General features: G+C 43.1%; 1 protein-coding gene across 2 annotated transcripts in view; it reads left to right on the top strand.

Moving 5' to 3' along the window:
- Positions 1 to 3,249: 3,249 nt before the first annotated feature.
- Positions 3,250 to 16,489, top strand: part of NUP205 (nucleoporin 205) — a 273,168-nt gene continuing 259,928 nt past the window's right edge. Inside the window, exons 1-3 of one of the 2 annotated variants that reach the window (XM_068118821.2) lie at positions 3,250 to 3,295; positions 4,755 to 4,897; positions 9,333 to 9,504. In XM_068118821.2, coding sequence (XP_067974922.2) covers positions 3,268 to 3,295; positions 4,755 to 4,897; positions 9,333 to 9,504 — 343 coding nt within the window. In that variant the 5' untranslated portion in view covers positions 3,250 to 3,267. The remainder of the gene's footprint in view (positions 3,296 to 4,754; positions 4,898 to 9,332; positions 9,505 to 16,489) is intronic. The other variant, XM_068118813.2, reaches the window with a different exon arrangement.

Here is a 16,489-nt window from a genome sequence, read left to right on the forward strand (position 1 = left end):
CCGGTGGCCTCTGGGAAGGAAGCTGCGTCGCGGGCGTCGGGCGGGTGGGTGGGAAACCGCGCTGCGGGCGCCGACTGGGTGGCGGGCAGAGGCTCACGGCAGCCACCCCGACGAGCTGGCTTGCCGTTCCGATGAGCTGGCTTGCCGAATCGATCTTGTCGGCCTCCCTGGCGAGGTCGCGGGGGTTCGTGATGGTCGTGCTTGCCAGGGCGACCCGGACCTGGGCCGGGAGCTGGCGGAGAAAAAGCTCTTGGAAAAGGAAATCCGAGGGATGCTCGCCAAGCAACACGAGCATGTAGTCCATACGTTCGGACGGGCGCGTATCGCCGAGCTCAGGAAGGTCGAGCAGGCGTCGTGCGCGTTCAGCCGGGGAGAGGGCGAAAGCGCCCAGAAGAAGTGCCTTGATGGCGTCGTACTTGCCGTCAGCGGGCGGGCTCTGGAGGAGGCTCAGGCAGCGGGCGGCGGTCACGGAGCCTAGCGCGGCGACCACGTAATGGTATTTCGTGGTGTCCTCCGTAATGCCACGCAGGGCGAACTGGGAGTCCGCCTGAGCGAACCAGACGGCGGCATGTGCTTCCCAGAAAGTGGGCAGTTTGAGGGACAGTGCCGTGTCCATCGCGTGTCGTAAACTCGGGGTCACCAGTGAATGAGCATCGCTCCTGCTTGAGACAGACGAAGTGACGGACAGGTGCAAATGATTATAACCTCGGCGCCTCGGTTTGGCCGCCGGTTACGTCACCGGCTTGGGCCAGGAGATTCTGTTGCTGGTCTCGAACTTTGGGGGACCCATGGGTCGCTACAGGTGCAACATTTTTTGGTTTTTCAAAGATGGCGCCTGTACCACATGACCTATGACGTCATGATTATCATTAAAATATTCTACATATGAAGGCGCTCCTATAGTGAAAATTTCGTGCCCATCAAACCAACAGTTGCTGAGAAAAAAATTCACAATGATCGGATAAGTGTTGTCGTTGTCGAATTATGACGTCATAACGAAAGCACTGATGACATCATCATTAACATATCTTATTCCCCAAACCAAAGGGGGTACTTTACAATGAGCCATGTTTCAATTTTTTCCATGGAGCAGTTTTATTTCGGAGATATAGAGGTGCAACTTTTCGTTTTTTCCAAGATGGCGCCTGTTCCACCTGACATGTGACGTCATGATTATCATTAAAATATTCTCCAGAAGGAGGCCCTCCTATGGTGAAAATTTGATGTCAATCGGACCAACGGTTGCCGAGAAAATGATTTTTTTAAATGCAGACACGGCACACACACGTACGTATGTAGGTGAATGCTTAACTCCGCTTTTCGCTCCGGGAGCGCAGGGTAATAATAAAGCGACAGCCAGGCCAACATCTATCTATAATTCCAGTAATCTCTGTCTGTCTGTCTGTACGTTTGTTTGTTTGTCTGTGACCGCTGTTTCTCGACAACCACGGTTCCGATATACTTTTAACTTGCCAGGTATATTGCTGGGGACCCGAGGATGTGCCTTTTCAAGGTTTCATATTAATCGGACAATTACTTACCGAGCTATGTCCAAAAAACGATTCAACCAATCAGAGAGCAGCGAACGATCGCGTGTGCCGAACGTGGCGGACACACTCTGCCTCGGATGGCACATTTGAGAGCGTATTCATTTATTTCACGTTGGAAAACTATGTTGCCGTTAAACTATGTTTTAATAAAGTTTTAAAACTAATAAAAACGAATTTGCGATTCATTCGCTTTCCTGCGCGTTTGTGCACGCGATGGCGATTGCTTTACCAAACTCCGGAAGCCGTTCGCTTTGGACCAAACCATTGCATGTAAATAGAGGGGGGGGGGTTCTGTGGTCGTTGCGAATGGACCAAACCATTCATGTAAATAGAGGGGGGGGATTGTCACTGTACTCGCAAGCCGTTCGCCGTTCGCTTTGGCGTTGCGAATGAACCAAACCATTTCATGTAAATAGAGGGGGGGGATATAATTTTTGATAGATATATAGTACGGGCATATATATAGTACGGGCATGCCCTAGTCTATCTATAATTCCAGTAATCTCTGTCTGTCTGTCGTCTGTACGTTTGTTTGTCTGTGACCGCTGTTTCTCGACAACCACGGGTCCGATATACTTTTAACTTGCCAGGTATATTGCTGGGGACCCGAGGATGTGCCTTTTCAAGGTTTCATATTAATCGGACAATTACTTACCGAGCTATGTCCAAAAAACGATTCAACCAATCAGAGAGCAGCGAACGATCGCGTGTGCCGAACGTGGCGGACACACTCTGCCTCGGATGGCACATTTGAGAGCGTATTCATTTATTTCACGTTTGCAAACTATGTTGGCGCTATGTTGGCGTTAAACGATGTTTTAAAACTAATAAAAACGAATTTGCGATTCATTCGCTTTCCTGCGCGTTTGTGTACGCGATGGCGATTTCTTTACCAAACTCCGGAAGCCGTTCGCTTTGGACCGAACCATTTCATGTAAATAGAGGGGGGGGATTGTCACCACTCGCAAGCCGTTCGCTTTGGACCAAACCATTTCATGTAAATAGAGGGGGGGGATATAATTTTAGATATACGTATATATATAGTACGGGCATGCCCTAGTTTGTTCCAATACCACGATAGCATTGTTTACATTGGAGGCCGCCATGTTGTTAAGCGGTGCCGAGCTCCCCGTTCCGTTGGAGTGGTAGCTTGAGCGCTTTGAATCAAGCAAGCCGCTTGCTAACGGAACACACACCCCTAGTCTGTCCCATGGACTAACGCTGCAATTTTTCCACAATCAGGCGAGAGCACACTTTGTGTACTGCTCACCTGGATCAATAATGGCTGCGTCGAGTGATCCAACGACTTGTCGGCCAATCAGGAGCTCGGAAAGTGCTGAGGAGGATCTGGGAATTAAATATTAAATTTTTCCAGAAATGGATGAAGCACATATACTACCGGCAAGCTCGACAATCAAACTTTACTGGAAGTTCAAAGTGGGAAATCCATTTTAATCACACATAAAAGATTTACGCTGAAATACATAAAATATACACATCATTCAGGAGCGATCGTTGGGGGAAACTTAGCCGGCAGTAATTTCTATTTTAGATTTTTTTTCTACCGAATCCTTTTGAAATTCCCTTGCATTATTAAAACAACTTTTCATTTTTTGTGAATGTAGTAAATATTGGATGTATAAGTTTTCACTCAAAAAAAAAAAGAAAAGAAAGGTTTTTCAGGCACGTCGATGGTCCGTCGAAAGACCCCACCAGCATGGCGGCGCCATTGGCGGCAAATTCAGGTGGGGACGATGTTTTGTTTGCAATGGTAAGGATATGTAAGAAATCCGTCTCAGACATAGACAGTCACAGAAGTCGGAGCATTATTTGTTTTGTTTTTATTTTTATAATAGTCAAAGGTTGAATTTTGTGATTAATCACCACAGTCCTCGTGCTTGTCCGCGTTTCTTTGTTTTGCCGCTTAAATCGTGTTAGTTGTTCTCTGTACTGTTTCTGCCCGAACATGCTCGATTGGCTCATTTGTTTATTTGAGGTGCATAAAAAGACTAGAAACGAAATGGGTGAGATCGAGTGGGAGGAGCACCACCCGTGCTGAACATACACACATATACACCCTTAGTAACTTCTGTCCAGAGCGTTCGAGCTGCCGAAGCAATTTGTTGACAATGGTTATATTGGGTGATATGCCATTGGTTTATCGATTTAAGGGTAATCGGTCAGAGTAGGAATTTGTTCAGGGTGCCCGCGATACCTCACCAACTTTTCACCAATAACACCTTGGTATCTTTAATGTCCACCAACTACTGCTGGTCGACGGACGCCCAGATCCGAGGGATGGCACATGCACCTTAACCTTATTGACGTCTTGTCCTGCTTGTGACACACCAGGGTGGCATTTGAGAGCTGGGTCAAGATGCGAACTTAAGTGTGTAGTACTGGTGAAAAATTGAGAAAACTACATAGGTACCTTTGAGAGGCCTTTAAGTTTACACAAAAACAGTCAAGTTAATATCTAATTTTCAGTTTTTCTTGAAAGATATAATCTTGGCTTTAACTCAGACCAGTTTCAACGCTTCTTTGTCATATTACATGCATATAATTTGCATAAATTAGACCGTCAATAAAAAACAAGGAAAAACAAAGAACACATTTCTACTTCTATCTTCTATGTCACCGATCATTCTTTTCACACAAAACTTGGTACATGTATTATACATGTGTTACTCTACTACCTGATGAGAGGGTTTTGTGAAATTATGTCAAATGTTCACTAATTAGCTAATTATGCCAATTACCAGATAAAACTTGGTTGTCCCTCAATAAATCCACAATGGCTACTCCTATAAACAAAAGCCTTCATAATTTTAAAGGAAGTGATATTCTGAATATCCTGTCCAAATTTCAGCCCAAAAGAATGATGCAAATTAAAGTTATAACAAATTTCATGCAAAATATTATATTTCTTGTAAATTGTGTGTAAAGATAACTAGATATTTTAAAGGAAATACTGAATGAGTTTATACAATACGTATGAATCTAAACCGTAAAAACATAGTTTTTAAAAAAAGAGGCATATTGGAAAGTTCACCAGTACTACACCCTTAAACTCTTGTCTTCCTTTTATGACTTTTGCTGAAACCAAAACCGTGAGGTCGATGTAGTTGCTCATTATTTATTAATTATTATTTTTCATATCGTTGGAGCCATGTTCTTGATCTTTCACCTTTTCTCTCCCCATAGTCACTCGGCTTTGGAATCCGTACAAAGATGTCCGCCAAGCTGTGGAGAATGCAGTGCACGAACAGTTACCAGATTCCCTCCACAAGCTGGCAACTGTGCTCAGGAAACACAAACCAGATTTTCTATCACTTTTCAACAACCCGGTAAGTACGAAACTCGTGGAGAACAGTTTAATATCTGTTTTTATCAGTCCCTTTCCGTTTGCGTCTCTTTTCTGCACAATGCACATAGGTACACGTACACACATGGGGGTCATACTAAACACTGCCCGGAGGCGCTCAGATGCCCAGAGAACCTTTTTTATTTATTTTAGCAAATGAACACTTTTTTTTTTTTTTTTAGCAGTCGGAACTGCTGTCGAGTTTAATTCCGCTGTTAAATTTAAATTTTGAAAATCGGTTGAGACTAAGAGTTTATAGAGCGTATCGCATTGAGCGGAAATTAAATAAAGGCACAAACACCATACGGGGACGTCTGGAGAATTGTATTTCCGCTCAATTTTTTTCCTTAAATTTTCTTATATAAGCTGTGCCGCTGCATAACTCACGACGTTGAGTTCCTTTAATGGGCATGATTTTGGTGATAATCTCTTGAGTGCTTTGTTGGTTTTCCCAAGCCGTTGTCTGTCAGATTGTTTTCTATCTTGTGTAGTTGTGGTATTACCCTGAATGGTGTCACTCTCATATCCACTATTTTGTTTGCCAGCTCTTCTTGGTCTTTGCTGGTCCTCGTCATCCTCATCCTCCTTCTCTCCTTCACCTTTATTTGCCCCTCCGTCCTTTCGTCTGTTATCATCTGCCATTCTTGTTTTCATCCCCTCCATCTGTGTAGATGTCAGGTCTGTTCCCCTCCCAATTCTTGTGGTTCTGTGTCTAATTCTCCCCCACCCCCTGCCCCCCTCTCCCTCCCCCCAACCGTCTCACCTCGCCTTCGCCGCTGGATCCTCAGTGACACTCCGCATTCCAAACCCTTGCTTCGTCGCACAGACCCTCCCCACGATCCATTGCTGCCATCCATTGTGGCCACTTTACCACCATCCATCTGTACACCTCCTAGCCCTGGTGTTGGCTTAGCGGTTAGCATGCCGGCTTGGGATTCTAGGATCCTGGGTTCGAATCCCGGTCGATCGCTGAATTAACGCCAGGGGGGTTGACTCAGCCTGTCATCCTTCCGAGGTCGGCAAATTGAGTACCAGCTTGCTGGGATGAATGATCACGGTGTGTACACCGTATCCCTGCGCATCGTAAGAGCGTGACCAAGGGTTGGCGTCAGGAAGGGCATCCGGCCATAAAAACATTGCCTTAAACAGGGAACCATGATTGTCATGGGGCCCGCAAGGCTAACCCCTGCTCCAGCAGGGAAAATGGCTTTAAAACGATCATTCATTCATTATTCATCTGTACACCTCCTGGCGAGTGCTCGGCTCCCATCCTCCTCATATCTTTTTCTTCTTATGTTCTGGCCTTCACGTTTATCTTTTATTTTATTTTTATTTAGGGATCCATGTGCCGTTGATGCATCTCTTTCAAAGTTTTTGGATGGCACCATCTCTGCTCTAATGATGAATCTGGTCTTCCTCAGCTGGTCCATGAATCTAGCTCCTCGACCAGCCATCCCCCATTCACTGTTAATGTATTGAATAGACTGGTCCTTTTGTTGAGCTTCGTTATTGAGACAGGTAGCACCTCCACAGCCTCTTGGCAAATTCCTGTCCCCTTGTGAGTTGGTCTTTCTTCTCACGACAGGAGGTGCAGGCTTCATTCTTTGCATCGAGCATTCCACCTGCTTGGTGACACTGCACAGACTGAGTATAAGGGTCTCTGTTCCATAATTTGTTTTATTTTCTTTTATTTCCAACACGTTTCATTAGTCAAAGACTATTCCCTTTCCCCGGCCCTTCCCCAACCCCCTTTCTCATCCGCCCGGCTTCCTGAAGACCTTTCCCCTTCCACTGCCCTTCCCCCGCCCACCCTCGATCTATCAGGGGAAGTTTCTCATCTCAGGAATTATGATCGTTGGAGGCTGCTCTCCGCATGTTCGATATGTGCCCTTCACCCATCCTCGTGTGTGTGTGTGTGTGTGTGTGTGTGTGTGTGTGTGTGTGTGTGTGTGTGTGTGTGTGTGTGTGTGTGTGTGTGTGTGTGTGTGTGTGTGTGTGTGTGTGTGTGTGTGTGTGTGTGTGTGTGTGTGTGTGTGTGTGTGTGTGTGTGTGTGTGCGTGTGTCAGTCGTCAATGTGTACCGTCGATCGCATCGATTCGCAGGAAAATTTTGGTCGTGCAACACTTCTCATCCATGGGTATTTCTCATATTTCCTACATTTTCGTAAGTTCAATTTGCATCCAAGAACACAACAATTATAGTTAAGCATCCTGAAACTGCCACTGTTTTGTTGAAATACTGAAAATTATGTTAAAAATACTATTTAACTTGGATTCTTCCCTAGCAACGGCAGGTTAAAAGCACCTGTCTTGCAGAAGTGGGTCCTTGAAAGTGCACACGCATGCGTGCAAGCCCTCATTTAAGCATTCGTGCATCACTTTGAAAGTCCTGTATTTAACCTTGCTCTTCCATGAGCCTGACTGTTGTAGAGAGGGAGGAATAAAACGCAGTTATTTTTTAATGAAGTAAATGGAAAGCTTGGACTAAAGAATTGACAAGTTGATTATTGAATGCACCTGAACTGCTGAAGCTCGGGAGAGGTAGAAGGCTGAGAGGGCAAGAGGATGAAGAAGATTGAGAAGCTGCCATTGCTCTGATTATGGGCTTTCCAATCGTAAATATTAAGGATATTGAGGGTTTGTCTTGAGAGCTTCAGCGTGCCATGTTGACTGCAAGATTTTCATTCCACAATGGAGAAATGTGTTGTAGACCCACCTATCTCTAAGACCCACCTATTGTAGACCCACCTACCCACCTAACCCACCTATCGAAATCTATCTCCAGGCATCATTTCTGTTCATTGTCCGATTAATCGGCAAGCTCTTGCTTCAAAAACCCTTCCATCTCATCTTCAGGATGTTCTTGAACAAGTCATCAAAATTGTGAACTACGTGAAAAAGCAGTGCTTTTAATTCCCGACTGTTCAAGCAATTGTGCACAGAAATGGATTCAGAGCATAAGAACCTGCTATACTACACCAAGGTGCGTTGGCTATCAAAATAAATGTTGTGGCACGAGTGTTTGCACTCCGAGAAGAGATGCAGAGTTTCCTACAGATGCAAGAAAAGCACAAACGTGAAGCTTCCTTCCATGAAAAGCTGTGGGTCTTTCGCCTCGCATACCTTGTGGATATTTTTGATCAACTGAACAGACTGAATCTAAAGCTGCAAGGAAAGGGAACAACTATCATTCAGTTCATTGACACTCTCTGCATTTATACAGAAGCTTGAAAACTGGAAATGAAAGGCTGAGGAAGGGAACTTTACCATGTTCGAATCTTTTTCAGAAGTCACTATTAATGAGCCGTTGGATCCTGGCGTTGCAAAGGATGTTGTGACACACCTCAGCTGTCTCCGAGAACAATTACTCCAGTACTTTCCAGAAATTGGGAGAGAAAGACTGGCGCTCATGGGGGATCCTTTTCTTGTTAAAGTCAGTGACATCCAGGATGACCTGCAAGATGAACTGATTGAATTTCAAAATGATTCTGGATGCAGAGATGTCTTTGAAGCTTCCTCTATCTGAGTTTTGGCCAAAAATGATGGGAAGCTGCCCAAACATTGCAAAGGAATGCCTTCGGAAACTCCTGCCCTTTGCAACAACTTATCTTTGTGAATCAGGCTTCTCAACGTTGGTGCAGCTGAAGACAAAGGCTCGGAACCGCCTTGAATGTGAGGCAGATCTTGGATGTGCGCTTTCTACAACAGAACCGAGGATTTGGAAACTGGTGCAGAAAATTCGGGAGAACATCTCTCATTAAAGTAGCTTTCGGTTAAACTGGTTTGAGTTTTTTTTCAATTGGCAGATACTGCAATGTCTTGTGTTACAGACCACAAGCAAAGCACCCTGGAGATGAGTTTTCCAATATTTTTTTATTTTCCTGGTTATTATTGCAATGTGCTAATATAGTTTCATTTCTTAATTTAAAATAAATATTTGTTTTTTATGGAAAAGCCTTGAAGTCTGAAGTGTTCATTTGCCTTTTCAATTGATTTTCTTGATATTCTGTTCTAAAAATTTCTTGCAAGACCCTTTGTCACAAATACATTTGCTTTACTTCACTCGCATTAATTCATTTCACAAAGACATTGTTCAAATGAGAAATATTGTTCCATTAAATACTCTAAAGTCTAAATTGAATTAAGTTGTGGTTCTTATTGACATTTCTTTGGTTTTAAAAAAAATTGCTATGATCCTCACTGGGCCATGACATGCCAGGTCAAAAGCCAGTTGGACCACATAGCGAAAAAAGTTGGGAAACACTGGGCTAGGTGGTTGGCAGGACTACCAGTACTCGTTTTGTTTTGCTAAAAATGCTTTTTCTTCTTTATTTTTACATTGTGCCATGAAGTTCAGTGTTGAGGCATTACAATTGTTGTAATTCATGCCGTGAATTAAGAATGGCTGTGTTTTTGAAGGCAAAGAATCCTCAACATCGCGAGCGGTTGAAGAAAGCGAACATAGAGGGAATTTCGATTCACGGCCAGCAGGGTCTCTGTCTGCTGTCTTCACAGCTCGTTGAGGAGGCTCTTGTACTCAGTGACATGTTTGACCTCAACGAAATTGCAGCTCTGGAGTTGCTTCTGGCAGGTCAGACAAGAAAACTACTGGGGGTGCTCAGGTCATGGCTGGGGAGTGCAATTTGCTTGTTTGCCTTTTTGCTCCATGTCCTTCTTCTGAAAGGCTTCTGAAAGGGTAACAGAATTGCATAGGCTTGGATAAAGAGAAAAGGAGGGGATTGCCATGGTGATGAATGATGGCCTAAGGAATTGGTTGGTAATTGAAGGGAACCTTTGAAATGCCATTTTGAAGATGGGGTTGTGTGAAGTTGTGGAAATTAACATTTACATTGTTGAGAAGGTTATTGTGTTTTCTTAAGTATCTGTGTAAGGGGTCTGCCAGTAATGGTGAACACAAATTCAAGCCACTTTGCATTTTCCTTTTACCGGATATCTGCTACCAGTTTTGGTGTGCTGAATTTCCACATCTTCGTTTCGTTGCTTGGTCAGTCAATAACAGTTGTGGTTTAGCATTTGAATGGAGATAAGTGGAGCTTTGTCAATATAATTCCATCAAGTGATTGAAGAAACAAGCAGAAACAGTGATGGTCATGTCTTTTGAGGTTTCTCTCATGATGAGCCTTAATATTGGTAAAGCAGCTTCAACGTTTTTTCGGCTTCAGGTGTTATGGTCCTGCTTTTTGTTGTGTGAAAGCTGATGCGGTCCCTGAGCAAGGCAAATTTATTGTTGTAGCAATGCGGGGTTGTTCTACTTGCCTGTTTCAAATCCTGACGGGTCGCCCCAACAGCGACCGTAATGGCCGACCGAGTCGAAGACCCCTAGCCGGATCGCTTGTCCATTGTCACTATATCGTACTGGTGGGGTCTTTGAGTCGGCTGAGCATTACGCTAATTGGTACCGCTCACCTCATCTCAAATTAACATCCGATCAGGCCGAGAGGTCTGGGTGCACGATGTTGACTACCGTTGCCGATTAGACCTCAGCAGACTTTCCCTAATTGCAGGAATGATCACAATGACCCAAATTCACCCCAAAACCAGGTGTACTTAATTGTAATAATGAATGTTTAATGTAACAAGCATTCTGAGTATTGCGCTGCAATGCATGTCCCCTACCAAAGTTGAAAGTGCCATAATTTTGGCAAAAATGATCGAATATGAAAATTTATGCACGGTTGATGCTGGTTTTCAAACTTGATCTGAGGTATGCTGAGACACGTGTGTCAAGCCTCGCCTCGTTGATAAGCCTGCAAGGTCGCTCCGTGGAGTAGCCTGCACGTATTGCACTGTGTGAATTATATAATTACCAACTCACGGTCTGAGGTACTAGCGATTCAAGAGATATCCATAAAAAAAATTTTTTTTTTTTCGTTTAATTAACGATATCTGCCAAACCACGTGACTTATCGGAAATTCCAAAAGAACATTTTAGTAGACTGACATGCTGAACAGATCTGTGAAGTTTCCCCTCGATTGGATCAAAAATGAGGGACGGGCTCGGTTTTAAAGGTTCATGCTTAAAAGCGTCATAACTGAAACCATGTGATGCATGACATCATGCTCGCTGACTTTTTTGTTTGTCATGGGTATGCAATTCTGCCTGCAAAGTTTGGCCTCGATCTGTTCAGCCGTTGCAGGAAAAAGGGGTTTTCGTGTTTTCACAAAAAACATTATGGCGGCCGAACCACGTGACCTGTGACGTCATAATTACCATTAAAATATTCTGCGGACCGAGTCCCTCCAAGGTGAAAATTTGATCTTAATCGGTCCAATTATTGCAGAGAAATGTTTTTTAAAGGAAATTAAAACTTGAAATGGCACTGAGTTAAGGATCATCAGAATTATCAGAATTACCAAAGTTCAAAGTGCCATAACCTTGTCAAAAATGATCGAAACGTCGTGAAGTTCGAATTTGATCTGTAACTTATCATAAGGAAACCATGTGCCAAGTTTGAAATTATTAGCATTAAGCGTTTAGAAAAAAAGTCCGGAAAGCTGTTCTTTGCGTGACGGACTGACAGACGGAGGGACGGCGTGCAAACCTATAGTCCCCTCCGGTGTACACCGGTAGGGGACTAATAACCAATGAAGGACCGAGAAGCATTAAATATCTGTCCTTATTGGAGCCCAATCAATCACACTGCAGTAAAGAGATAGAGGGAATCGCAAGACAGAAATACCCTGTGATGTCCGGTGAGACACCACATGATAGTCATGGTCAGGTCCCGGCCACTTTGGCAGGGAACATGCTGCAGAGTTTGTGACTCCAGTCGGCGAATCAGACTCGAGTTGTACCTGACTCGCAAAATTTGGCAACGTGCGACTTGGTTTGGACTTGACAAAATTGACTTTGTACTTGGTACTTGGTACTTGGTACTTGGTCTCTGGGGTCTTGTGACTTGCTTGTGACTTGCAGTTACCTGCAAAAGTATTCACCCCCTACCAATAATGCCACATTTAGATGAACCAGTACACCCACACACTACGGGAGTGGCAGGAAGGGTCATTCCTCTTTGGGGTATATAGATTACAGACGATCGGGTCTCAAGAACATTGGGTGTGTTCATTTACCAAGTTTCTTGTGGAGAGATCGCCAAGTCGTATTAGCATTCGAGCATGCACTCCATTCAAAACCGTTAAAGAACGGCTGTCGTGGCGAGCGCTAGCTAGCAGCTTGGTAAATGAGCACAACCCGGGCTTCCTCCCTTTCAGTTTCGTGTTAAACAGCAGGAGCGAGTTTCAAAAGGGCGCGACAAAAAACGCCACATTAGCGCCAGGAAGGGTCATGTTATTCACCCAACCCTTGTGGGGTATATAAGAGTACAGTAGAAGTTCGCTCAGTTCTGTAAGTAAAACTTACCTCACGTACGTCCGGATTCCTCCAAATTTCTTTGTTTAGTGTTATAAACAGCATTAGCGACTGTTTAAAAAGCTAATCATACGTGTTTGTGGTTTATAATATTTTTACTTCTGGTGGAGGTCGTTGGGCCGTTGCTCCCACGGAAACACCATGATAAGCTATTTATAAACGTTGACTCGACGTTTGTTCAAGGAGGAAAAACACCTTGGGGAGGTGGGATATTAATGGTATTGATATTGTTTTGTAATAACATTAACAATAACATGTTATGATTTATGGGAGCGAGACATGGGTGATGAACGTAGAGCAGCAACGAAGGTTGGAAAGGGTGGAAATGCGAATGGTTCGACGGATGTGCGGAGTATCGTTGAGAGAGAGGAAGACAAATGATGAATTGCGAAAGATGATGGGAATACAGCCTGTGATTGATGCTGTGAAGAGGAACAGGTTGAGATGGTTTGGTCATGTGTTGAGGAAGGATGAAAGTGACTGGTTGAGAAGAGTGATGGAAATGAATGTAGAAGGAAGTAGAGGACGGGGAAGACCGAGAAAGACTTGGTTAAAGATGGTGGAAGAAGAAATGCGGGCAAGGGGGTTAACAAGGAGAGATGCAGAAAATAGGGCAAAATGGAGAAGATTGTCATGGGGACCGCAAGGCTAACCCCCGCTCTAGTAGGGAAAATGGCCTTTAAAATGCATGTTTGTTGTTCTAATAACATTAATATTATGCTATTATCGTTAGTTTTGTTATTCGAAGCCGCCTTGGAAAAACCATGATAAAGCTAACTTAATATGGATATACACCTCAACATGCGACCCCATTGACTGCAATGGTGGGGAAAGCCCGCTCGGGGGAGAAAACCCCCTTGGGGAGGGGGGAAAATGAATGCGCTACAACCTTCATTGTGTAACCCTTCGTCATCCTGTCAAGTTTGGTTGAGATTGGATAAGTAACGACGGAATGTATTGGCGTCAAAAATTCATCAGACAGACACCAAATGGCGTATTTTAGTATGATTACGAATTGTCGAAACAATTTTTCCAAAGGATCTTTTTTATTCATAACTGAAGAGATCAAACTACAACTGTTATAGTTGAAGGAGGTTACATGTCAGGAATACCTGCACAAAAACATGTACAAATCAAAATTCACTGGATACAAAAGTATTCAGCCCCATATATCAGTACTTGGTGGAAGCTGCTTTAGCAGCTATGACTGCTACGAGTATTTTTGGGGTGGTGTCCACTAGCTTTGCACAGTGAGATAGTGACATCTTTGCCCATTCTTCAAGTGAAAATTGCTGTAGTTTTGTCGAGTTTGATGGGGATCTTTGATGGACTGCAATCTTCAAGTCTCACCATAAATGTTCTATTTGGTTGAAGTCAGGACTTTGACTGGGCCACTCAAGAACATTTATTTTCTTCTTATTCAGCCACTCCAGTGTGGCTTTAGCTTTTTTTGCATCGGATCATTGTCCTGCTGAAATGTGAATTTCCTACCCAGTTTCAGATTCATGGCTGATTTGAGGAGGTTTTCGAGCAGGAATTATCCTGTGTTTACACCATCCATTGTCCCTTCTATCCTAACAAGCGTGCCAGTCCCTGCTGATGAAAAGCAGCCACATAACGTGATGCTGCCACCACCATGCTTGGCAGTAGGGATAGTGTTGACAGGGTGATGTGCAGTGTTATGGTGTTATCAGACGTAATGCTTTGAATTTAGACCAAAAAGTTCAATTTTAGTCTTGTCTAACCACAAAATATTTTCCCACATGCCTGCAGTATCATTAAGGTGATTTTTTTGCAAACTCCATACGGGTTTTTAGATGCGTCTTTTTCAGTAATAGCTTCTCTTTTGCCACCTGTCCATTGAGGCCAGCTTTGTGAAGGGAATGGGATATTGTTGATTGATGAACACTGACCCCCATCTCGGACACAGAGCCTCGGAGATCTAGATCTTTCAAAGTCATTGCTGGATTTACAGTGACATCCTGGACCAGTTTCCTTCTTGCCCAGCTGCTGAGTTTGGATGGGCTACCTGATCCCGGTAGAGTCTGGGTGGTATGATAAGTCTTCCAATTTTTAATGGTGGATTTCACCTTACTCAAAGGGATAATGAAGGACTTTGAAATCTCTCATAACCCTCTCCTAAACGGTGCTTCTCCACCACTTTATGTTTGACTTCTTTTGAAATCTCCTTGGTCTTCATGTTTCCCTTGTTGGTTGACCGAGTGAGTTGCACCTTAAAACTCCTTAGCTAAATCGGGAGCTTGATTTTAAAGTGAAACCACTGATTACATACAAAATACCCAGAGAACTCAAAATACCCAGAGGACACCGAAGACCCAAAATACCTCGAAGACTCCAAGGCCGCAAAAGACCAAAAATAATAGTAATTAAGTATCTTCTATTGGATTTGTAGGTGACTTGCAAACCGAAGCGTTAAAAAAAATGCAAGGCACATGGAGGTGAAATGAGCTCAGAGTAAAACGTATGTTAATTTGTCTTTGTAAGGTGTTAAGTAAATAAACAAAATATAAGCACACCTGACACGAGGTCAAGGCTTCAGACTTTGGAACGTTCATGAGGCTGCACTGTCAAAACAAAATGTCCCAGAAGATAAAGAAAATCGGGTCACACATGTACATGTTTTGAAATAACGCTTTTTATGCTTCCGCTGACGAAGTTGCTGGAGGCATTGTGTTTTCAGGTTGTCTGTCCATCCGTCCGTGATAGGTTTTCGTTACCGGGATAACCTCAGAACGGCTGAAGGGATCTTAGTCAAACTTGGTGCAGGTATGTATAATGAGGTAAAGATGAAATGTTTAGATTTTGGGGTCAAAGGTCAGAGGTCATGTTCGGTAAAAATCCTGTTACCACGATAACTTGTGAACCAGTGATGGGATTCTGACCAAATGTTGTACACGTGTAGAATGATGTAATGATGAACTGATTCGATGTTGGGGTCAAGAGGTCAAAGGTCAAAATTTGTAATATGTCTAACTTGAGAACGGCTGAAGTGATCTAATTCAAACTTGGTACAGGTATGTATAATGATGTAGAGATTAACTGATTCGATTTTGGGGGCAAAGGTCAAAGGTCAAAGGTCAAAGTCCGTAATAGGTCTATACCTTGAGAACGGCTGACCTGATCTAATTCAAACTTGGTACACATCTTATTATAATAGAGCAAACGTATATGGATATGTCATTATGTATGTATAATGATTTAAACATGAACTGATTACATTTTGGAATCAAGAGGTCAAATGTCAGAGGTCATGTCAGGTAAAAATGCGATAACTTGATAAGAGCTGTATGGATTTAAAGCAAAGTTGGTACAAGTATTATATTATAATGAAGTAATAATGTGGGCGGAGGCATATCGGTCGACGTCGTGACGTCGAAGAGTGTCGTTCTAGTTCTTGATACAAAACATCATAATATTCCAGTCTCATTGAATATTTGAACAAATAACTCCAACCCGTCATTGTTGCGTGTGCGTGCGTGCGCGTGCGTGCGCGTGCATATGGATATATATTACATTTAAAACCCATATCCAAGACATTAAGGGGATAATTAAACGATACTGAGCAATGTTAACCACCAGGAGTCTTTTGCACAACAGTATTTAACTCGAGGATATGTTAGGCTGGTTAAATTTTTTTTCCTGTTTGTCATCACTTTTTTTCAAAAAAGTGGGGAGGGAGGGAGGGTTTTTATTTTATTATTATTTTTTCAGAGTGAAATTTTAATGGATTATTCAACACACAATATGTTTTTTTCTTAAATATACTTGATCGGACATGCATGATGAATCATGTTATGATTTCTAAATTAGTAAACCTTCGTATGTACGCACTGATACGATTCAAATAAAGAAACCTATGTCACATTGAGTTCTGTTTACTTTTAATATTTGCTGATACATATAACAATGGTAGACCAAAACTTCGGCTTTTCAGAATAATATCCGGTTGCCATACATGTATCTATCAGCAGCTATTGCCATAGCATTCATACATGTCGAATGTCGAAAGCATTATGTTCATTGGTCTTCTGTTGGTTTGGCTGATCCAGGACAGTAATAACGAACTCAACGAAATTTCCCAGGGTATTGATGACATATGCCAATGTTGAATCTCTAGCTGCAACATGGGTCATAGTCTTTTTATCTCTCACTGAGATGTTTACCA

Source organism: Myxine glutinosa, chromosome 1, assembly GCF_964187855.1.
Source record: "Myxine glutinosa chromosome 1, kmMyxGlut1.1, whole genome shotgun sequence".
Classification (NCBI taxonomy): Eukaryota; Metazoa; Chordata; class Myxini; order Myxiniformes; family Myxinidae; genus Myxine; species Myxine glutinosa.